General features: G+C 38.6%; 2 protein-coding genes across 4 annotated transcripts in view; one reads left to right on the top strand and one right to left on the bottom strand.

Annotated features, from left to right (window-relative positions):
* Window positions 1-13,720, bottom strand: part of LOC139106611 (uncharacterized) — a 53,167-nt gene extending 39,447 nt beyond the window's left edge. Inside the window, exons 1-5 of one of the 2 annotated variants that reach the window (XM_070663511.1) lie at window positions 10,552-13,720; window positions 10,160-10,462; window positions 9,756-9,992; window positions 9,541-9,659; window positions 9,397-9,440 (exon numbers count right to left, since the gene is read on the bottom strand). In XM_070663511.1, the coding sequence (XP_070519612.1) occupies window positions 9,397-9,440; window positions 9,541-9,659; window positions 9,756-9,779 (187 nt within the window). In that variant the 5' untranslated portion in view covers window positions 9,780-9,992; window positions 10,160-10,462; window positions 10,552-13,720. Of the gene's footprint in view, window positions 1-9,396; window positions 9,441-9,540; window positions 9,660-9,755; window positions 9,993-10,159 lie in introns of both variants that reach the window. The other variant, XM_070663510.1, reaches the window with a different exon arrangement.
* LOC139106607 (midasin) overlaps window positions 1-23,719 on the top strand; it is a 74,353-nt gene that overhangs the window by 46,893 nt on the left and 3,741 nt on the right. For both annotated transcript variants that reach the window (XM_070663501.1, XM_070663502.1), the window contains exons 11-16: window positions 15,520-15,664; window positions 15,793-16,019; window positions 16,623-16,834; window positions 16,949-17,895; window positions 18,028-19,151; window positions 19,272-23,659. In XM_070663501.1, coding sequence (XP_070519602.1) covers window positions 15,520-15,664; window positions 15,793-16,019; window positions 16,623-16,834; window positions 16,949-17,895; window positions 18,028-19,151; window positions 19,272-23,659 — 7,043 coding nt within the window. The remainder of the gene's footprint in view (window positions 1-15,519; window positions 15,665-15,792; window positions 16,020-16,622; window positions 16,835-16,948; window positions 17,896-18,027; window positions 19,152-19,271; window positions 23,660-23,719) is intronic.

Raw genomic sequence — 23,719 nt, 5'->3', positions numbered from 1 at the left:
GGTAATGTAATTAGAGATTGTAAGCAACTGCAAGAAGCGATTAATCATTGAACTGCCTGGCAATTTAGCGTACATACATATACTGGTCCGCGCCTCGATTCTGCTGCATCGAACCGCATGCATGCTGCACAGATGTGCTTCGGCAGTTACGTGGAGTGCACTTGTTATGCACTGCTGGACTGCACATTACTGCGATATATATATAACGACGCGACGTTCTTCAGCCACCGTTCCGCGAAACTTTTTCTGTAATTTCGATCGTGCTTTACATAACAAATAAATAACTTGCACGACGAACGAGAGCGAGTCGCAACTTCGAAGGGAGATTGTACGATCAATTTTCGTCCTAAGAAATTTTAGATTAACCTTCCTATATTTCTTACGTTGCTTTTTCTCTTCTCGCAGAAATTACTTTTATTTTTATGTTTCAATTAACATATAAATATGTACAAAGTGCGCGCACGCATATTTATATCGCCTGTCGATTTATGAAACTAGCAGGCGTTGAGAAATAATATACGTCACGGAAAAGAGAGATTGACCAATATTGACTCGAAGTGATAGGTAACTTGAATGGAAAAAGCGTGGGTATAGGTTTTCATTAGTCCTCGAGTGCCCAGAGATCCACGCAGGAACCTCTCGGATCTCCATCTCATCGCTCGTCGTGTCGCATTAACCTCGACCACCGATCTAAATGCTCGATTGATTGATCGATGGGATCGCTGACATTGGAAATAGGTCAACCGTTAGGGTGACTGGTTCGCCAAAGCGAAAAATATAATTTGCGGGGAAGATATAGTTCTACCATGTTTATAATTCGCAATTAATTCCACGTTAAAAAAATTAAGCTATGTTTTTTTTTAATAAATAGATGAATTGATTTGAATTAAAACGTAACGAAGTTACACGTGACGAAAAATGTTTCAAAAACAAGCACGATTAAGAGTATGACTTATATTAAATAATTTTCGAATTAATATTGATATGGTAATAATTATTAAAAAATTCTAATCAATATCTTATCAAGTATAATAATTTAAATAAACGATTTTTATTTCTATTTATATTTAAATTTCTTTTTTTTTACCGGAGCATTCTTACTGCATTTGTGCTGTAATTATTCCTCGCGTGTTTAAGTCATGTTCGATTAATTTATTGCATCAATTAAGAGCGAACGCGAATTTCGAAGTGACACGACATGACAAAAATATCAATGGAAAACTGATTGCTATCGGTTGCAGTTATCATATTCTGTCATAGAGATGCACCGTGTGTGCTTGACTTCATTTTACGATCCGCGAATAATCGTGCGAAATTCGAAAGCCGTGCGTGCATTAATTTAATTGCGCAAAATTTGAGAGGGGGAAGAGGGGGACGAAATATACGCGGAATAAGCTGACGGATATTCCGCGAGACCGTCAGCTGCGGCTTCTCACTCCGTGGAAAATTTGACTGGTACCACATGTCTTTTTCTTATTGAAAAATTTCATGCATGTTGAGCAGATTCACAGACGACGTCGCGCTTTGATTTGCAACTCTACGATTCCGCGTCATCGTTATACTCGAAGCGCATTACGATCTCGCTGCTGAAAACTTTATTCTACTCGAGAATTTCGCGATCCCCGATTATCCCATCAGCCGTATATGTGACATTCGAAAAGCACGCGCGAGTGAATGCCTTTAGCTTCATCGTGCATTTATCGGGCGACTATTGGTACGACGACAAAACGACATGACAATTACATCCACATCCTTGATATTGTTAATTCTTATAAATACAATTTTTCGCAATAAAAAGAATCACAAATTTTACGTTGCAAATAAATTGCACGTTTCTCTTCGCGTTGTTTTTATTGAATATGTATTATTTAAATCGGTCGAGAAAAAAACCCTCGAAATTCGTATATCCAGTTTTATCGCGAAACATGTCATCCGTATTTTACGTAATGGGTGCAGATTGCCGTTGTTTAGATCTTTGATATTGGAAAAACATTGTGTGACGAACGCGTTACAGATACGATTATATTTATATCTTTCGTTCATTTCCCAAAGTCGGATAGGGTTTTTGGCACTTTCTACGCGTTCCGTACTGGTCCTATGACGACATTAGATTCATTGTTTTCCGATAATACGAGAATAGACCACCTGGGGCATCACGTCGATCGAATCATCGACCGATGTGACAGATGATTTACGTGGCCGCCGACCTAAGTTTCTCCATTACACTCGTGAGAATGCTCTTTTTCAGCTAAAGAAATCGAAAAGGTTCTTTCCGACGAGATATCAAGAGATATAAAAGCGTAAAAATTTAATAATTTAAAACTGTATTATTGCAAATGCTCGCTATTATCGTAACAAAGTTCTAATGGCCTGCTTCGAGATTCTAAACGCAATTGCCTTTTCGTAACTGCCGTGAGGATACTTCGTTTCGTATCTCGTGCATTCGAAGAGCTCGTTGGAACGTCGTCAGCCAAACAGTAATAATCTCAGGAAGCCGACGAACATGTCGCTCGGAAATACCGGCCCTCACACCTTTCGCAAATCGCAATTTACCACTCGTAATAATCAACCGTTATCGCCGAGTCAAGTATCTCGTACCTAATATTGAGATTCTCACGTACTTTTCTTATATCACGTTGCGTAAGAAATAGAGAAATAAAACTAATACGTCGAATAGCCTTTTCTCGTTACATGAAAGGATCGAAATTATTTTCTGGTTTCGAATTTAATCCCGCCTGAAGAAATTTCTTGAGCTTTTTAAACTGGCGTTAAAATAAAAGGCGTTGTTATTCAAAAATTAATACCTAATGTAACGTTATGTATTTACGATTACAATTAGTATGGTACTTCGTCAGCAGCTCTATTCAGTGACATATGTAACTGAGTTCTCGAAGGAGTCTATTGTTCTCGTGAGATCATTACAGCTTCCGCGGCGACGGGAACGACATTGTCTCCGACCGACAATTTCATTACGTATAAGTCCGGTCTTCTGCGGCACTTCCTACCGGCCAAGCATGAACTTCCGGGAAACGTGTCGTGGGGTTAAAAAAGATCGGCAAGAAGCACAAAAATTTCCCGTTAGAATCCCGACGATGAAAAATGGCGTGGTCTTTCTCGCGCGATCCTTTATTCTCGAAACTCACAAAATCATTCGCGACGTTTGTTCCGCGTTCAGTAGTGAAACGCGATAATCGGCCGTGGACGAATAATCACGCAGACGACTTTGGAAAAATTTATTGTGGGATACGATAGTCCGAATAAATTTTACAACCAATTTATCTCGACATCGAAACGCCGTATAAATTATTTAACGATTGAAATTAAACGCGATGTAAATTATTTACGCGCTGCAATTCTCGCGCGGTTCTCGGGTATTCCTCGAGAAAAATAAGTGGCCGCTCTCGCGACCGTTCATCGAAAAGGAATAATTAATGTATTGTATTATTTATACATATATGGCGCATTTAATCTATCAATTCGTTGCCCACTTAATTTCGAAACGTATCTCGAGAGATTTCCTATATCTTTTCTATTCCGAAGAGACAAATTATTTATCTGCTAACTACGAGCAAAGTTAATTCTTTCCTACACTTAAAGCCCTTCGTTCTCTTCCTTATATTCTATTCATTTCATCTGTTCTTTGATTCTCTGCTCTGAGGACTTTAAATATACAACAATAGGGGTATTGTGCGAGCACGTGCTTCAAGCTCGTTGCATCGAACTGTTCGCAACGTTTCGGTACGCACAAACATGTTGGGACAGCTTATAATAGGGTTATGTACGCGGTATCTCGATACATTCGATGAACACTGACAAGCAGCGGCATGCAATGCTTCAGCATGCCGTTGTGCATAATTCAAGACTCGTCGATGCACGTACGCGATGTACCGAACATAATCTCACTTCACAGGACGGTGCGTTTAATCCCGACTGTCTTCTTATCGCAGTCGCGATAATCGGTGAAATTGAGATGTCAAATTGCGCGGATCATCGGCCTAGTCGTACGCAACCGATGTTAATAATTTAATACACCTATACGGAATACGATATGTGATGATTGATTGCGTTTTCGCACCTTGCGAGGAACAAATATAAATGAAACGACTAAGCATTGGAAAAAGAAAGCTCAACGCTGCTTTAAATTAATTAATTAATTATTAATAATTTAGTGATATTTCTAAAAAATTCTCGTACAATTAATTTAATTATTTTAAAAGTATACATACAAATTTCCTTTTTTTTTGTGATAAAAGAAACGTATAAATGCATTTCGCGAGTCATCAGTTTTTCAATTCAATCTGATAGATCAATAACCACTGATATGTAAGCTTTAAAAACACAATTGATAGAAGACCGATTTAGACTTAATACGACATTTTAATTTTAAATTGATTCCAAATCTAAAATTTTAATTGGATATGAAACATATATCGATTTTTGTTTTCGTTATGCGCGAACAAACCCCATCTGCTATGCATGATCCCCGAGCTTAAATCTTCTAAAATGGAAAAGGATTTTATTCCGCGAACGCAGGTGTGTATCGCACGTAACTATCAGTGAATCGTTGTTAGCAGCTGGTGAATGTAAGAGTAAAAGTTATTTATTTTATTTTATTTTATTTTATTTTTTTCGACTAACAAACGACCCACCAGGTTTCTTTCCCTTTTTTTTTTTATTGCTTGAGATACCTTCGTTAATGCGCGATTTCGGCGCCGTCTTTTCCTCTTTCGCCGATCTTATCTCTTTCTTTCTCGCGTTTCATTCCTCTCTCATCAATTCCGATCCGGCGGATCCATCGATCAGATCCGAAGCAGGGAAATCGCTTTGTGCTTCTCGGGAGAATAAACTGCTCGCGGGGAACTCGCGCCAAGCGAAGACGGGTCAGCGACGTCGCTCGTTTCTACGCTCTCGTTTGTCAATGCCCGCCGTTATTTTCTCACTTATTTTCACTTCGCCGCGTCGTCTGTACTACTGACTCGCGACGCCGGGATTTATAATAACGAGACCAATTATTAATCGCGCATTTGTGTTCTCTCGCTACGAAATGCTTGTTTGGACCTAAGCTTTGTCAGGCATTCGCGTGTAAAAAATGCATATACATACTGAAGTTAAAAATTTCTTTTTTCTTCTCTTGTTTGTCAGATTTTTTTAATTAAAAACGTTACTCAAAGCTTTTGTTCATAAATAAAATAATGTTTTGGAGCGGTAATTTATTAATGCACCGCAACTCTCGCCTAGACATCATGATACGAGTTTAGGGACCAAATTTATGATACAGTATCTGTAATTAACGGACTTAATCCGATTACTTAACGCGAGTTAATCGTCAGTGCTAAGGATTTATCAGCGCGCATTTCGTCTTAAGGTTTAATGGTCGCTCGAACGGAATTACATTTTGAATTGCGAAGACGTGAACGGTAAGACGGTAACAGTAAAAGCGAAGACAAACTGCGACCGTTGCACATCCCGGGATTAACCTGCACGGAAAGTTGTCATGGCGAGTGAATGCGCGACACGACCAGCCGTTATTTTTATCCGTTATCCCGTAATTATAAAAAATTGTAAAACGTATCCACCTCGATGTAACTAAATTCTATTTGGCTTATTTTCATTACCAGCGAATTTTTGCAGCGAACTAAATTAAAAGCCGATGCAATTTCAGAGTCGCCACGTATACAAAATCTTATTATTTAAATATCTTTACAAGTCGTTCCTCTCTCGTGATCTTTCCTAGGAAAATACCCACTTTAAATACGTCAGAAAATCCATTATAAAATTTTGACAGCTGGTGCACTCGCCCTTACATCTCATTCTTTATTGCGCTTCGATAACGCACATTGTGCACTAGCGGGATTTATCGAACGAGCTCGGCGCGCTGTTTACTTCCAGCGGGGATTTCGACATCTTGTAAAAGAAGATAATCTCGTTGACGACTATCTCGCGGAGGGTAATGATTCGTAAGATAAATTATGTGCTTCCAGAAATTCCCGTGAAGTAATCGACCCTAGGAGACCATTCTCAATTTCTTAAGCCCTCGATGGATCTCTCGTAGGAGAGTTACGCGCTCGCCCCGTTCGGGCGGAATCATTTTGCCTCTGCCGAAGCACCAGATATTTATTTAACGTATTTACGCGACGAGCTTGTTGAAATTTTCGAGGGTCGTAAAGGATCACGCATCGTAAAATGCACCGCGGTGGCCGCATAAAATACACGTGCAACGTCGTACGCGATGCGCGGTGCACTCTCGTCAAACTATTTCGTAAAAGTTCAAGAATAATAACCCAACTGCATGTTTATTGCTGAATGTAACTGTTTAATTTCCACCTTCGCGTCGACGTTGGCTGCGATGCAAATAATACCTATTGTTTGTTTCAAGTAGCAAATGTAATATTAACTTCGGAACATACAGCGCTCAGCCACGTGTCTGAAATTTAATAAAGCCTTCCGGAAAACGCGACGAAGTATTTGCAGTGCTCTTCGGAAGAGAGATCGATGGTTAATTTATATTTTTTTAAATTACGTTATGTCTAACACCGAATTTGCCGTATATTAATTGGGGAAGGGGAGGTCCTGCCAGACTGCGGAGTCAGTCAAAATTCGAACCGACAAGCCATCTGAGTGCAAGGGATTCTCTTTCGGTCATGAGTCATGACTCTAGAAGCGACATGTACCCGAGACGTGTTTACCCACATCTTCCTGAAAAGGACACTTCTGTGCGTTCCAGAAACGGGTAAAGCTCCTATCTCTCGCCAGTGGCTACTCCCGTCATCTAGTACGACAAGCCTCTTAATGGGATCCTGCCAGAACTTGAATACGCAAGGGAATAAACTTGGATTTCCGCCCCTTTGAAATAGAACATTGCGAAACGAACTTACGCCTAGCCATCTTAATTGTAGAATTAAGCCAGATAGATTTTCTTGTTTACACATATAATATTCCTACCGCGATTATAAATGCGCGACCATATCTCTGGCCAAAATCCGTGGTGTCACGAATGACATTTTTTATGGAAATTAAAGTATTAGAAAATTGTATAAAAAAAAAATGTATTTAAAAAAATAAACCAAAAGAGTTACTCTCTAAATTTTTTATCGTACGCTTGAAAATAATTAATAATTAATTCCATTGTAATTAATAACATTTGGAGAAATCGTAAAAACTGAAAAGAATCGTGACAGTGAGTCCGTGCATTTCTATAAGTTGCAAGCTCAATCGTAAAAATAGTCTTGGAAACATCAATATCGCTGATGGATTAGCAGACAAGCCGGATTCGTAAATTCGATATTTGCCACTTTATTTCGTCAGCATGGTCGTCCTATTCTTGGTTGAAAAATTCGCAAAGCGGTAGCAGAACGAACGGCACGAGGGTGAATCGATATAGGCCGGGGAGAAGCAAAACTTTTAATCGGGTTACGTAAAATTTGCGACGATGAAATTTTCATTTCTGTCACCGTTGGCGTTTGCGCCATAAAGTACGCTTTAACCGCTAAAGGTCTCAACGCGTATTTTATTTGCACATCGCAAACTTGCTTAAGATAAAACTCGAGAGCAATTTTATATTTTTACGGATGTTTCGGGCAAGTAAATCCGAAACGAGGATACGAGACGCATTAACCGAAAGTACTTGATTTCGTTTCACGAGTTTTTCCTCCGACGTCAGATAATCAAATGACTAAAGCAACGAAAATAAGCTTACACCGACTTTTTTCTATAAAACGTATACCACATTATCTACGAAAAAAAAAATTGGGCACGTGTACATTTTTTATTTCAATAATATTAGATTTTATTCGATTCGCGGCGCTAAAATGTTTTCTCTACATTTAGTTGATTACGCGAAACCGTCCAAATTCCATTGTACTTTCGCGATAATACCACCCATTAGATTGTGAACCCAAAGAGGTGAACGCAAACTTGGGAGATCTCTCATGCGCGCGAGCATAAAGAACTAAAGAGACGAAATTGTGGAAACCCTGGGAAGTAGAAGCTATTCGCGTTCCTATTAAATTATCGCGTGGATAATAATTGGTATTATTAACGTTTGGATATGAGAAAATGTACGTATGTAGAGTCATAAATTTTAATTACGCTTTTCTCTTAATTTTTACGGGGATATACATTCGCGACAAAATTATTAAAAGAGAGTCCCGCTCTCGCGAAAGTTTTCCTAACTTTCACCAATGACGAAAAGCACCTGCAAACTTCTCCCTGAATCTCTACGTTCGAGAAATTCGTTTCTTTTGCTACGTAAAATCTCAAGTTTAATTCAACTTCTCGGCGCAAGATAATGGTAACTATTAATTCGATTATAGCAGGGAATATAGAATATGACAGAGAATTGTGGATGCTAACCGACTCGCAAGTTTCTAAGACGTAATCTACATCTTTAATATTCACCTTCCGTTAATTTCCGAAATGCGGCTGTGCAATAACGCGGGGCTGTTTTACATAGTTAAATACACATAATCTTGCCGAGCGGTGATGGATTATCGCGTGCAGTGATGTATGAAACAATATTAAAATTGAGAAGTTAGTATCATCACCGGGCGATGATACGTTGAGCAACTTTGACAAGAAAAATATTCCGAACAACGTGGCAAATTTAAGATTTCAAGAAATTTCTTTTTAAAGTACATAAAAGTACCATGGATTTCTAATGAAAACACACACTTCCTTTCCTTTGCTATAACGAATTTAATATATGTAACAATAGAAATGTTTCATTGTCAGCAATTACACGCAATTATCTTTTAATTATATTGTAAAACCGCCGAGTGAATTAAATCGAAATCGATTATTAAAAGCTATCTTGCAATGCTCGGGTAAAGAGTTAAATGTTGACGGGGATTTATCCACGAAGATATCGGAGTTGTGCAGAGGTACTTTACGATTCTCTGAGTGAAATTTCGTTGTATTACATTACATTTGATTTATTTTTACGGTCGCAAGGGAAACGGACACGCTATAGCAACTGAAACTTTTGTTTTATATCCACGAAGTATGCGATAGTCATATTTTACGTGGTGAAACCGTGAACTGTCGGGGCACTTGGAAATTTAAAATCTATTTATGCATAGTACGACATTATGTCACCCTCCCAGCAATTTTCCCTCCCTTTTCCTTCTTCTATGATGCAAACGCGATTAAAACTTTTACGCGATTTAGAAAAACTAAGATAGCCACGGTGCTATCAAGGAATTATTAATATTTCCATTAACATTATTTAATATATTTTTATCTTACAACTTGATATTATATCTTACGTCTTTTATATTATAATTTGATGTGTATTTTAGGTATTTTTATATTTTATTTAATTTAAATATATATATAGATTTTTATTTTACAACCCATAATATTAATCCTGCACCATGTAATAAAAAGCATGCGACTCACCGGACTGCATGAGCATCAGCAGAGTTGTAGAGTTCTGCCGTTGTCTGTAACATAAAATTAAAAAACATTATTAATTAAATGACAAAGTAATGAACAGCAAACATTTAAATAAATATTTTAATAGAAATAAAAAATGATATTCACCTAAGAGTTGCTCTGCCGGTGCCTGAAGCCCATCCCGGGCCTGCTCCTCCTCTCAGAATGTCCATAAGTAGTCGGGCTGATCTTCCTTCGCAGGTCCTCTTCTGGATCTCCATCTGAAACTGAAAAAAGATTTAACTGGTTAGCTAGATGTATACTCTAAATATACGCTGTACATATATGCGTATAACTGTGTATAGAGACGTACAGATACGTACTTTTTTACAGTTGACCTCGAGCATGTTTTGATTTCGAGCGGCCGGAGTAAATTCCAGCGCTCGCAACGTACACACCGGGCGCCGTGAACTACGTATGTATGTCGTGTTCGCCGCTTGACCGCTGCAAGGGGAATGAGTCAGTCATTGCTATCGCGTACCGTTTCCTCTCCCCGCGCTCCAGCGCCTACCGCCGCTGAATCTCGGATGTTCGCTGATAGCTCGTTGTACGATTTAACGCTGAAAAATTTTAAGGCCAATATTCTTTCGTTATTACACTGAATCTTATATACGAGTAATGATTACGCCGCGATCTTGTTCGTAATATTTTATTTTCCCCGAGCTCCGATTGTCCGAAAGAAAAAAAACGCAAAAATTATTTCCACGTAAATGAGGATATAACTTACTTGGGAGAAAAAAAGATGTGATTGCGGATGCTCTCTGCGTGCGGAAGATAGATGGGAGAGGATTCTCGTGCCGGATTATACCTCCTGGTTCACCGGTTACGCAAAATTCCTTCGATTCGGACGGAGCTTCTCCCGCGTGCGAGTGAGCTGCTCATATATCGGCAATCGGAAGTAGAGTAAAATGGCCAAGCGGAAATGGGATAACATGGTCGGCGACCCACCTGCCCCGCGCGACTGCACACTACACGATGTTCTCCGTCTTTTTCTTTCCTCCTCTGTCTTACTCTTCCGCAACTGAACGTACTGTAAAAAGAATTATAAATCAAACGTTAATTAAATATTAGCGTTAATGCATCGCGAAGATACAAAAGTTGCTTGCACGAGGCTCGTACCTGAGCTGGACAACGCAATTTCGTTTTTGAAACCACCGATTCCCCCGATACAACGGAGTGTCTCTTACGAAGGTGTGAATTGCGCGACTGCCGGAGACGGAATGGAAGGGGAACGGGCCGCTGCTAGCCGCCTAGCGCGCACCGTTTTCACTCCCCGCGCTCTCCTTGCCTATAACCGCTAAATCCCGCACGTACGCAAAGAACGCGTTGTACGATTTTACGCCGGGAAAACTCCGATCGTACGACAAAGCAACCCGAAAATTATATCCGTATAAATGAGGATATTACTTACGTGGGAGGAAAAATAAGTGGTTGCGGATACTCTGCGTACGGAGGATGAATGGAAGAGGGTTCTCGCGCTAGATTATGTCTTCTAATCCACCGATTACGCAAAATTTTTCGGAAATAGATGAAGCGTCTTCGCGCGCGTCTGAATACTGCAATTGCCGGAGCAGGAATGGAAGAGGAAATTGATGCCGACCGCGAACGCCCTCTCGCCCGCTTGTTCCGCCCGCGCGAACTACCTTGTACGAAATTCAAATTATGAAAAGAATTACAATCCAAGTGTTTTGTCACATATTAATTAAATATTAACTTGTATCGCGAGTATATAATGTTGCGGTAATCACCGGTTCAGTCAATCAATTTGTAAATCGTTTGTAATTTCGTGTAATCAAAGTAGAGAAATGAATATAATTAATGTATAAATTACATTTAGAGGAACGAAAAGTATTTAAATAAAAATACATTTAAATTTATGATCTAGAAAATATTTCTATCAGTACGAAGAGCTTGGCTTGTGAAATATTAACGATTGAAATGACATTTTGATAAATTTAAAAAATTACCTTCGCGAGATATGTCGCTGATATTCACTTGAGATCTAATTATTGTTGGCACTGATTGATTGGCAATAACCATCTCGCATATTTTAGCGGTATATTCTTTTTTCGTATTACGAGACCGACCATCTTCTCGACAATACCCGTGGGAAGTGTCTCGTGATAAAAATGCTTTAAGAAGATATTGCCTTGGTAGACTTTAAGGACATATCTGAAAAACGTGTAATAGTCAACACGTAAATCCCTTGCTATATGGCGATGGTATACGACGCCGTAAAGAATAGTATTTCCGCCATAAATTTGCAGCACAGATCTATCCGCGGTTAGTGTACCGATAATAGCTTCCAGCAATTATATTTTTACGTTCTTGTGTAATCGCGTCAATAAGGTACTTATGACTAGCATTAAAAAAAAATGCATTAAGCAATATTCGATTACTTTCGTTGTGACACATTTTGTTATCAAAAGCTCGATTTTTCTTTCACGAATTTATTATCACAACCGAAACAGAATTTTACGCGCAAAGCTAATTCTTTAATTAGGTTTTGCGGAAAGACAGGCTAGAGATGGTAAACTGAAAAGTGGAATTTCTTTTTTCCTGCGCGAACCTTTTAAAAGCCTTTGCCGTAGCTGTGCTCCATCGTTGCTAGTCAGTGGCATACATCTTTGAACGGGAATTGCACTAACGATTCACGGTCCACTTCCCATGAGCTCGTTAAACCCTCTTTCACATTTCGTCTATCGTCTTATAATTTCACCTTCGCCTTCGAAAATGATTTTTCAAAGCCGTCAGAAAAGAAAAGCGTACGCGAAGTTCATTAAAGTGATCTCGAAGAATGCGCTTTTAATTCTGACGTAAAGTCAAACGGCGCAATTACCACTAATATTTCTCATCTCTTAGATCCCTTTTTTATCTCTCCACGCATCTTAGCATCGCACCTGCGCCGGTGGATGCGATATCTCGCGCAATAAAGAAGTCGTTAGATTGGGATAAAAAAAATTTGTCTGACTACGTGAGAGTTTATCCGTGCCAACGGTTCCGTGCCATTCTCCACAATCTCGAAATTTACATTCTTCCATCACCTTCTTGAGCAAGCTTCGCTCCGGATGCGCAGTTCGATCCTCGTTGAATTTTACGTGTCTTGAATACGTGAATTCCTAGCGAGGATCGTCGCGGAGGTAGCGGTCCTCTTAAAAAGCCGCACGCGCGTTCTATTTTGACGTGAACAAAGTAAAGAATCGATTGACACAAGGCTGAAAAATTTTGAGACGGCCTTTTGATATGTAGAGCAGCTCGAAATAAAATGGATATATGTTTTTTTCTTTTTTAATTTACCGGCGCACCGATTTAGAACGGTTCTTCGGAGATAAATAATTGTGTATGTATGACCACACCCACACGATGCATTCTTTTTTTCGTAAATTACAAATATATATGTTCCACGTAAAAATTACTTGTACAGATATTTTTGCGCAATTGTATTAAACGTCAAGCAGTAATTAATTGCCTATTTATTGATGTTATATTTTAACAGCGCCCTTTTCGTTAATTTTAAACAATATGCTCGTTGATTTAATTAATTTTACATAATACCTGCTTTTAAGAGCTCCCCAATAAAGTAAAAGTTCAAATTTGACGCGACAATTCGATGGAAAATCCATCTGCCTCCGTTCATACGCGGGTGAAAGATGTGAAAATATCGTTGGAAACAGTTTTCTGAGAGCACGAAAGAAAACCTAACGCCGCGGAAGTGAATTTAATCGTTATGATTTTTACCACGTTCAATTTTCCGTCTGTTGGTCGCCTCCTATTTTTCGGCACACGTACACAGCGTTTTTATCGAAACTTCGCGGCAGGAATGTCTCTTTGCTTTTTCATCTTCTTGAGGGAAACGTTGAGGTACTTCCTTCTTCGCGAGGAAGACGGGCGTCGAAAGACGCAGTCGGGGAAACTCGATATCGAATTTTCTCGGTACATAACACACGCGAGATGAATTCACAGCGTCGTTTCGGCCCGTATATGCGAACGTAATAAATATTTAACGCGTAAATGTACAAGGTGCGCACAGGTATTGGACATGGTGTCATTACTTACGGCCATAGACTTTGCTACATATTTATTTTCTCGAGAAAAAAAGTTTTACCTGACCGTATTAGAATTCTTATCACGATTTTTATTTCCCTGTATAATCGATATTTTTATTAAATATGGTGAAACAATTTTAATTTAACTATTTAACTATAAAATCTTTAATTATTTCGCTGAATTGGTCGCCACCGATAGAAGTATACATAATATTCTGGACATTGATTTTTTCAATTTGCTTTATCTATTATATATTTTTTTTTTTAATACTTTTTCTGCAGAAAAAAAATTTTATTTTAATTTTTATTTATTTGTAATATTCGTTATTTCTAACATTTTATCTTTTACTTCGTGGCGAGCGACTAGTCTACACTTGTGGCAGAAAAGATTAATTTTTCTCTGGAATTAATTGGATCTATTGTTCGCTTAAAAGGGCCGCGAATGGCAGATTCTCACGAAGTGATTTTTCAATGACCGATTTTTCTGAAGATTACGTTCATCTTTCATAATTTTTGTATTGCTCACATCCAACGATTTCGTGATCGACGACGTCGTTTTCCGTGAAAATAAAAATGCAACGTACAAACCGCGATAATAAATTCACATCTACAGAGAAACGAAAACATGTTTGCGTGATATGCGGCACGTAATTTGTCTTTTTATTCTGTTTATTGTACTTCTCACATTGCATACCTTCCACGATATATTTTTTAAAAATTTATAAATACTGTTTAAGCATCTTGAAAATGTTTTAGCAGTAAACGACATCCGTTCATCGTGAATACGCAAGTCTAATTAATTTTCTACCATTGTTACATCAAACCAGAATTTATAACAAGCTCGGCTCGCGATATTAATATTAAGATAATCGAAATGTTAAGAACTCTCGCAATCAATTCAACAGTTTATTTATTCGCTCGGGCAGATTAAGCCGTTTCGTAACTCTGTTACAACGGCCGACTTTCTTAAGAAGCGAAGCAAAACTGTTCTGTCGGATTGTGCTAATTTTTGACGGATTTGTGAAAAATGAGCGACTTTACGAGATTATCGGCCGGTTACGTGAACACGTGAGAATCCATATCAGACCGACATCAATCATCTTGATTCACGCCTGATATTCTCGCCGCCCTTCGATTCGCCTGACGAGGATAATCCTGACGGATATTCCTCGGGAATGGAACCTTTCTCTAGCCGACTAGGAAGGCGCGTTGAAGGATTATGCCGGCTTCTTAAAGTATAAGAACGATTCTATCGTTGAGCGAGAACGGACATTCACTTGGCTTGGATAATAACAGACGATATTAGATTCCGAGGCGCGCACGAGAAAACGTTTGCTGCTGCCTTATCTTTTATGTAATTTAGACATTTCTACACAGTCTGCTCGAGTTTTTTTTTTTTCTTCAACCCTCGTGTAACTCACGCGTAATTTTATTTCGCCAAAAAATTCCTTACTTCTGATGCGAAACACGCGATTACGTAATTGTTCGTGCGCAAGATCGATTTCTTTATTTTCCCCACGACCCGATAAAGTTTTCAATTAGCTGCGGTTGATCCTGTACGAACTTCGACAAGTATCGTGTATCGTTCACAAAGCGAAAGCGTTCGAAACTTCCTGATAAAAGCCGTGTACGGGTTCGTAAGCTGGCTAAATCCGTTAGCTATATTAATGCACTCTCGCTTGAGAATATGTTGCGCATACGGTACACGTACCGTCACGTGTGTCGAAAATTTTCTGATTATTGTGTGCCTTTTGAATATTTAGTGCATGCACTCTGTGGAACTTGCGGCTTCGACAATTCTCTTTAACAATGAAATTCGCTCGTATGCTAGAGTCTTATAAATCTCTGTTCTGCAACATATCTGGAATAAACCGAACCGAAAAATTACTGACACTCCATTAATTAATTAATTATTAATATAAAGAAATCTTATCAGTACACGTTTGTCTTTTAATTTTATCAATTTCAATTAACAATTTTTAAGTTATAATTTAATCATGATTAGATAACTAAATAATTTTTTTTTTCTTCTATTTTTTAGACGGACTACAATCGACACCTCGAACAGCTATTTGAGCGCGTATCGACGTTGCTTATTGAGAGTCTACGAACAAAAATAACTATTAACAAATTGGAGCAAATTGCTGAGCTTCATGAACGACTGGAGCAAGTGCGACATTTATTTGGTGAGTGAAACAAGTTTAACATTAAAAAAAAAATTTCTTTTACTTACAGAAAAAAATCTATTGGTTTCTTTTTTTTTAATTTATTAATTTTTTTATTTTAATTAAATCCTATCACTTATCATTGCCAGATGAAAACGTCGCCGGTAGATCGATGGCTGAAGAGACCAAGTTATTCTTAAATAAAGTCAAGGAACTATTGAAACTGGTATCGACGATGAAGCTTTGGGAACCTTCGCGCGAATCTGAGCTACGGGATATCGAGTCGAGGTTGAGGAACTTGTCGATTTTCGTCGAGCAGGATAAATGTCTGAATGCCGGAGGAAAGTTCGAATGGGTGGATAGCGTACTAGTAAAGGTATTCCATCAATGACACGCTCTTATAGATTTCCTTATTATAGCTACTTTCGCACTACCGGAATTTATAGCACCGTGTAAAAAAAGAAACGTTTTGACAGTGCTTAAATTATTCCCTGTACTTCGTAGCCCGAAATTTAATTTTGGCAACTTTGATACGGTATTCCTTACGATGCCTCTCACATTTTGCATAAGACAGACGATAAAGTTACTTCGAACTTTACTTTTCGCCACTCATCACAATATTTTAGCCTTGACACACGATAATGTAAGTATTACAAAAGTTTTAATAGAGTCGAAACTGTGGCTACCGAAACTTTTCTCAACTGCTTCGCTATTTATATTCGTCTATTTTATTGCATTTCTTATTTGCTACGTATTAAATTCACCGTCAAACTAAATTAAAATATTTACTAATTATTCTACCCTTCAATTATCTATTTTAAATCTAACACGATTTTTCAGAGCAATAAAATTACTGTTTGTTGCGGATCTAAAAAGCTGGACTCCAACGTATCACAGAATTTCATTGCTTAATTGAGCTTCGCTAAACGAAGGCAAAACTTTATTTTATTTAAACTAATATAACGCAAACCTCTTTTAGTGTTTACAAGACGGTACTTGGCTGCTCATCGACCAGGTTAATCTATGTAGCCCCGCTGTATTAGACAGACTTAATGGACTGTTAGAACCAAACGGCGTTCTTAGTATCGGCGAACGAGGTGTTGATGGCGACGGTAATGTCATTACCGTCAAGCCGCACGAAAATTTCCGTCTATTTCTAACCATGGATCCCAGATACGGTGAAATATCCAGGTAATTTATCTTTTGGCACCGGCAGGGTAATTAAATCCTAACTTTATTCCAGTTAATAGTATGCAAAAGCTGCGCGATTAAATTATTATTCTATTACGAAATTAATGATTTCAGAGCTATGCGTAATAGAGGCGTCGAGATTTACATGCCCAACTTGAAAGAGAACGAAGGCGCAATCGATTCCAAGTCGCTGTTACTTAACGCTGGGATTACGAAGTCCACGTACCGCGACACATTACTCGAAATCTACGACAGAATGTCAGAGGAGATAGTCGCCGTGGATCGGTTCACCGTAGTCGATTTGTTGCACACCGCGTTCCTGGTGAGGCAACGATTGCTGCGCGGATTCCCCGCGGAGCAATCGATCAGGAACGCGTGTATCGACGTCTACATAAAGCCTAGGGATCCGCGATACAAAAGAGACCACTTGACTTCTCTGATCGACGAAATTATTCAGCAGCATGCCGCGCAAAATGAAGAAGCGTCGGTGATCGATTTGGATGCCGCGACGTGGACCATGAAGAATCTGCAAGACGACTCGAAGCTCGTTATAATCAGACAGCAAGGGCTACTGTTGAACGCCGCTATTAAAATCTGCAAGTCCTTAAAATCTGATTCAGGAATTATCAAAGAAAATATTGTTACAACAAAGTTGTTAAATGATTTCTGCGACGTAAAGGAAAATGAAAAAATGGACTTTGACGTCGCTGAAGTATTGCCACATTTTCTTTTGAATTTTTACGAGCATTCTTCCCAGAACGACGCGCCACTTAGAAAGGAGTGGCTGTTGAAGATGCTGTGTGGAAACGCGATACTCGATAATCTTGAGGAGAAGAGCGCGTTAATGGCGAAAGTAATAGCGCAGTTTTGTTTCGAATCTACAAACGCGAGAAGTTCATTGCCCTGGGATTTGTCGTTGGTCGTTGGAAAAACGACGTATGATAAGGACGATGCTGCTTCCAGAGACGCGAATAAATTATTACTCTTGTTATACGCGTACGGTATGATTCTAAATTATACATCGCTAAAAAAGAAACTCTACTCCAACATTGTAGATGATGGTAAATATTCCAAATTAAATTAACGATACCTAATTTAACGAAATCAACGAAAGTGAGCCGACTTTTTAAAACTAACTCTTAACTAAAACATATTTTATTTCTAAATAATAATATAATTTTTTTTACTTTTAGGTAAGCTGCTTTCGCAATTAAAAAATCAACCGCTTATAACGTGTCTCATTCAGTTCTACGAGGAAGCAAATTCCTGCATCGATGTAACGTTGCAAAATATAAATGCGAATATCGAGGAGTACGTTGAATTAAGAACGGGATTGAGATGGTTCACGAGATTTGAAGAAAAACTGAGCGAAGTTATAGATACACTGAGAAAGTCTAAAAGGGAGTTTACGAATTTGGAACAGACACTGAAAGTGCATTATAAATGGCTGTTGAAGTTCCTACGTAAACTATTCGCGGTAGATAGAAAATCTTTGAGTACAGAAACTGCGAGAGAGGTAAAACAGCTGTGGCAAATTGTAAACCGCACGAACGACCAGCTGGAACCGGTGTACGATCCCATTAGAAAGATATCGAAGAGAATTAAGAAGTATTTGATACTTCCGCCGCCTCACTCCACGGAGATTACTGTGGAGATGCATTCGAAACTAATGGAAATAACGAAGTGCCTTGACGTGAGGGATAAAAGTAGGAACGCCCTAAAACAAGAGTTAAAAATTATATCTGTACAGTTGAAGGACACGCTAGAAATGAGAAAGCAAACGATCTCTTTATGGAGTGACATTTACTTAAGAAAATCAATCGACATAACGACACTGCAGATCGTCCACGAGGTAGAACGATTCTGTAATGAGAGCCACATTTGTCTACGAGTTCCCACGGAAGTCGAGACTATTCTGAACAGAATACGCTCTCTTCCGGAGAAGGAAATGACGCAGCTGAACGTGAGAATACAGCTATGGCCAGTTTACGAATACGTATTTCTCTCGCTCGCTAGTGCTGTACAGGTAGAAATGTGCCGAGAAGCAACGATTTCCGGTGTCGCTTTAGCCGAATGCCTCACGAAATTCGCAGATGTGGCCAGTATACCGAGTGACCTGATGGGCTTACTGAGCGCGATAACTCGAATGGAAGTCGTGAGAAAGTCAGAGCTTTTGTTACTACCGGTATTATTCTGGTATCTCGCTCAATTTGTTGAGCGATCTTACGCTTTTAGGGATACAAATAGTCTTCTGCACTGGTCTGGTATAACGGAGAAAGATACAGAACAATTAATAACTTCCTATACTGACTCCAAGGTTTGTCTTATTTTTTTATATCGAATTTATTAATTTTTTTAGAAACCTAAAACTATTCGTTAATTATTTAATTTTTTATTTACAAATATATTGCGTTAATTTATTTATGAATTTTTATAGGTGGAATGCTACGTCGGTGGACCCGTTCTTTTAAACTTGGTACTGAAATTAATATTGAATGATACAAATCAAGAAAAAGAGAAAAGTAATCTTTCCATGATCGCGCTTGGAACGTATACGGAACAAATAAATCAGCTGCAATTACTAAATGAAATTTTATGGCGAAACAGCGTTTCATTAACAAATAAACGACGCGATTCAAGCTGTAGCGATCTAGCAACGTTAAGGTTCTATTTGAATTTATATTCGTCCACGATTGACAAAATGAACGTTGAACACAACGTGCAAGATCTCATTGCAGTCGCTATAAAAAAGCAAAGTGGAAGTTACGCGGACAACATCAGGCATAGATTAACGAGCGATTATTTCCAACCGGTGCAAGATTTGCACGAAGCGTATGACGAAATAAACGTTATCAGCGAAGAGGATATTCATAAGGAAGAAAATACACTTCGGCGGGGAAAAGCGTGGATGATACTCGGTTACATACAATTAATGCTCTTTGGAAATTTGGATCTTATTGATCCCGCGCATAAGGTGGAACTAAAGCTCGAGTATTTAGAGGAGGACATCGACGATTGCAGGAAGACAATATATGTTACGACATTGCAGGACCGGATTTTGGGCACATCGACGGCGGATGAGAGCATTAATCTAAGATCCGCAGCCACAAGAAACTGCGAGAAACACTTGCTGAAAACGAAAGATGATCTCAGCAGTCGGAAAGTGTTCAGACCACCGCAATCGGATAAAGTTAATTTCACCTCGCTCAGCAAAGACAGCGCGGATTTCAAGAACAGAATAGGTTCCTATACGCTGGTAAAGAAGCACATTAGCAAGTTGTGTGCGATCGTGACCAAGATCAGCCGAGATTACGAATTTACAGACGATTTTGCGGAAACTGTTTCGCAAGCGAAAATCTGGGGAAAATCAATACAAAATTTCGCCGAGCGTATCAAGACGGAGTATTTATTAGCTTATCCGGATTTAAGTCTTCCGTTGCTGACAGCGTTAGCTCAGTTGAATCACGGCGTTTCAATACTGATTAACGAAGTCGAACGACTAATAGCTTTGCATAAAACCGGAGTACCTAATCTGGAATCTTTAATTTATAATTTGATCCGGTTCCCAACGATCGGCCTACAACAAGAGAATCTTTTAAACTTGAGTGCTTTATGCGTGTCTATGAACACGAGGAGTCTTATCGGCGAAAATTTATATTCTACAGATGCATTCGTTAAGATGCAAGAACAATTCCGAATATTCAAGTCGGGCTTGCATGAACTGCACAATCATGTAATTCTCAATAAAAGTTTGACTAAGTCGCTATGGCAAAATTTAAATGAGCTGTTGCAGCAGATAGTTTTAATTTGGAAGCAACAACAGCAGGAGGAAGAAAAACTAGCCGCGGAAAAAGAAAGCTTGTACAAAAATAAGATTGAGAATCACAGCGATACGTTGACGGAGGAGGAAGAGCAGATTCTGGAAATTCGCAAGCTATTTCCAACGCACCGCGAAAAAGATTTTTACGACATAGAAGAGAACTCGCAACCTTCCTTCGATCGGCATAATGCATCACCCATCCTATCGAACGAAACAGAGCCGAGTTTTCTTGGCTTTATCACCAAGGATGACATCAAAGAGATTCAACAAATTCATTCGAACATCGTCATGTCTTTCACCTCAACCAAATGGATATCCAACAGTCCTGTTTCAGTGAATTCGACGAATTACATCGGGCCTCTGATTCAAAGATACAACACAGTGCACGGGATGCTCGACAATATATTACCGAGTTTAAATGAAAAACTCGCCACCGAATTGTACAACAGTTTGAATTTTCTGGTCACGTTAGGATTGCAAGCGAATCGAGAGAAAGGCACCGATCGCGCTTTGTGGGAGAAAATCGAAGGACGAACAAAAGCGTATGATTTCTACAAAGACTCTAACGCCGAGGAAGTGAAAAAATGTTTGCCGTTGTGCAAAAATATCTTAAATCGCGTCGATCAGTTACTTGAGAATTGGCCGGAACATCCTACTTTAAGATCGATTCAGTGCATAATTAAGAGGCTTTACACTTTTCCGATCACCTCGCCTGTTCCGAGATTTCTAACAGGTTTGGAATTGCTGCTCGTCAAAATGCATCAATGGGAGGAAAACGCACATAAGGGAGTAAGTATGGACGCCCTTATGCAAGACTTAACACTACAGATAAAACGCTGGATAGAACTAGAGATGTCTTGCTGGAAAGATTGCCTCAATGCCGCACACGAAAATCTCAAATCGGACACGTCCAAGTGGTGGTTCTTTTTGTACGCTCTGATCGAAAGTTATATTACGAAATCCGGAGAAAATAACATACAGAAAGAAAATGATGACGAGCCTGTTACTAGGAAAAAATTAATAGAATCGTTGGAGCGCTTTATGACTGAGTCGTCTCTCGTCGAATTTGAATCGCGCTTAGATCTTCTCTTAACATTTCATTGTCATGTATATTACGTCGATGAAAGCAACGATAAGACTGAGCTCTTGGCTATACTGTGGAACATGTACAATTATTACAAACAATTTTTAGAAGACGTGAACGCAAAGATCGCTGCTTTGAAAGCGCCTATTGAGAAAAAGCTGAAAGATAATCTTAAAATTATGCGATGGAACGATATCAGTTATTGGGCTGTAAAAGAGACTGTTGAAAAAACGCACCGCACCTTGCATAAATTTATAAAAGAGTTTCGGAATACCTTGAAACAAAACGTGTCTTCTTGCTTGATAGTTAAATCGGGATCTTACAGTGCAGAGATGAATAAGGGCATCTGGGATAATGGAGAACGTAAAGAAATAATAAATCCCGAAGATTTTATCATATCGAAATCCTCACAACACACGAAATTGGAAATACGATTTACGAGCGGAATTATCACGAGAGCAGAGACATTGTTAACGAAAGCCAGGGATCTGTGTAAAGAGATAATTTCGGTAAATTCTTGTCCGTACGTACGAAAAGAATTCGAAAATTTTATCGAAGATTACATGGAACAGAACGCTCGTCTTCGGGATATGAACGTCGACAGAAATTTACCGAAAAACAAACAGAAGTCTCAGGCGAAGAGTATTTTGCAATTAAAGAAAATGACGCTTGCTAATTATTTTAAAACTTTGACTCAAATAGGCGTATCCTACCACATAGGTATATCAATATTAAAAAATGATGCAGACAAAGTGATAAATTTTACGATCTCGCCTTTAGATCTATGTATAATTAACCAGTACTTTAAATTAAATAAACCTGATCAAGATATACTGACGCAATGGAACGGCTGTGAAAAGTTTTATTATAAGTCTCTCATCAGGTTGAATGCTCTTAACGCAATGCTTAGTGCAAGTCAAACCGATTTAGGGCAACAGAACATAGAACGTTGCCGTGGATATTCCGCGCATTTAATGCTGATGGCTCACAAGCAAAAAACTACACTCGTTCAGACATTTAATTGTTTCTCGTCGTTCCGCATACAGATTTCAAACTTATCCGGAATACACGAGCGGGATTTGAATATGCTGAGACAAAATAAAGGACAGTACTGCGCGGAGATGCTGAAGACATTGCTGATTACATTGGAAGTTGGATTCGAGCAACTACTGCTGTTTATACAATGCTGCCCCACGGAATCGTCAACGGATCCGAATAGAGCTGTACTTACATTAGAAGCAAACGCACTTCCTATAATCGCAGCGTCTCAAAATGAGGAGATTTGGAAAAATGCGAACGCTATGCTAAAAGATAGCTTAGATATCGTAAAAGCTATCGCGAAACGTTTTCACGACTTATTCATGCCATCCGAAATCTTATCGGTAAATTCTCCTGAATATTATCCTTCGCTTTTAAGTTCAAAAAATTTTGAATTCTTAGAGCAATGCTGCGATACGATTAAAAATATAAAAGCGCGATCTAAGGAATTAAAACAATTATTTGGAAACTTGGACGTAGTGCATCCTATCTGGGAAAATATAGCGTTTTTAGATACGAAAATGGAATGCTTCCTTAATCTCTTTGAAAACTCGCAAAGATCTACAGATATCGAAAACGTAAAGCAATTGGAAGAAAAAAATCACACTATTAAACAGTACGAATTAGATGTGGAAGATCTAATAAAAACAATATTGCTTGTGATACAAAAAAAGAAAAATAAAAGTGATATCGATATCAAGGGAGATACAAATAAAGAAAACGATGCAGAGAGAGAAGTAGGAGACAAATTTAATGTAAAACTTACCGAGTTGCTCGAACAAGATATAAACGAACTAAAATTATCTAATATATGTAATTCATTTTTCCATCTTCTGGTGTCGATACGTAAATTCGATCTGCAATCGGGAAATTATTGTGCCAGGTAAGAGTTAGAACAAAATTATTTTATAATTCAATTTTAAAACGTGATTTTCTTTTTTAT

Source organism: Cardiocondyla obscurior, linkage group LG11 (genome assembly GCF_019399895.1).
Source record: "Cardiocondyla obscurior isolate alpha-2009 linkage group LG11, Cobs3.1, whole genome shotgun sequence".
In the NCBI taxonomy this organism is placed as follows: Eukaryota; Metazoa; Arthropoda; class Insecta; order Hymenoptera; family Formicidae; genus Cardiocondyla; species Cardiocondyla obscurior.
Note: the sequence above shows the minus strand (reverse complement) of the source record. Positions and strands in the feature narration are given on the sequence as shown.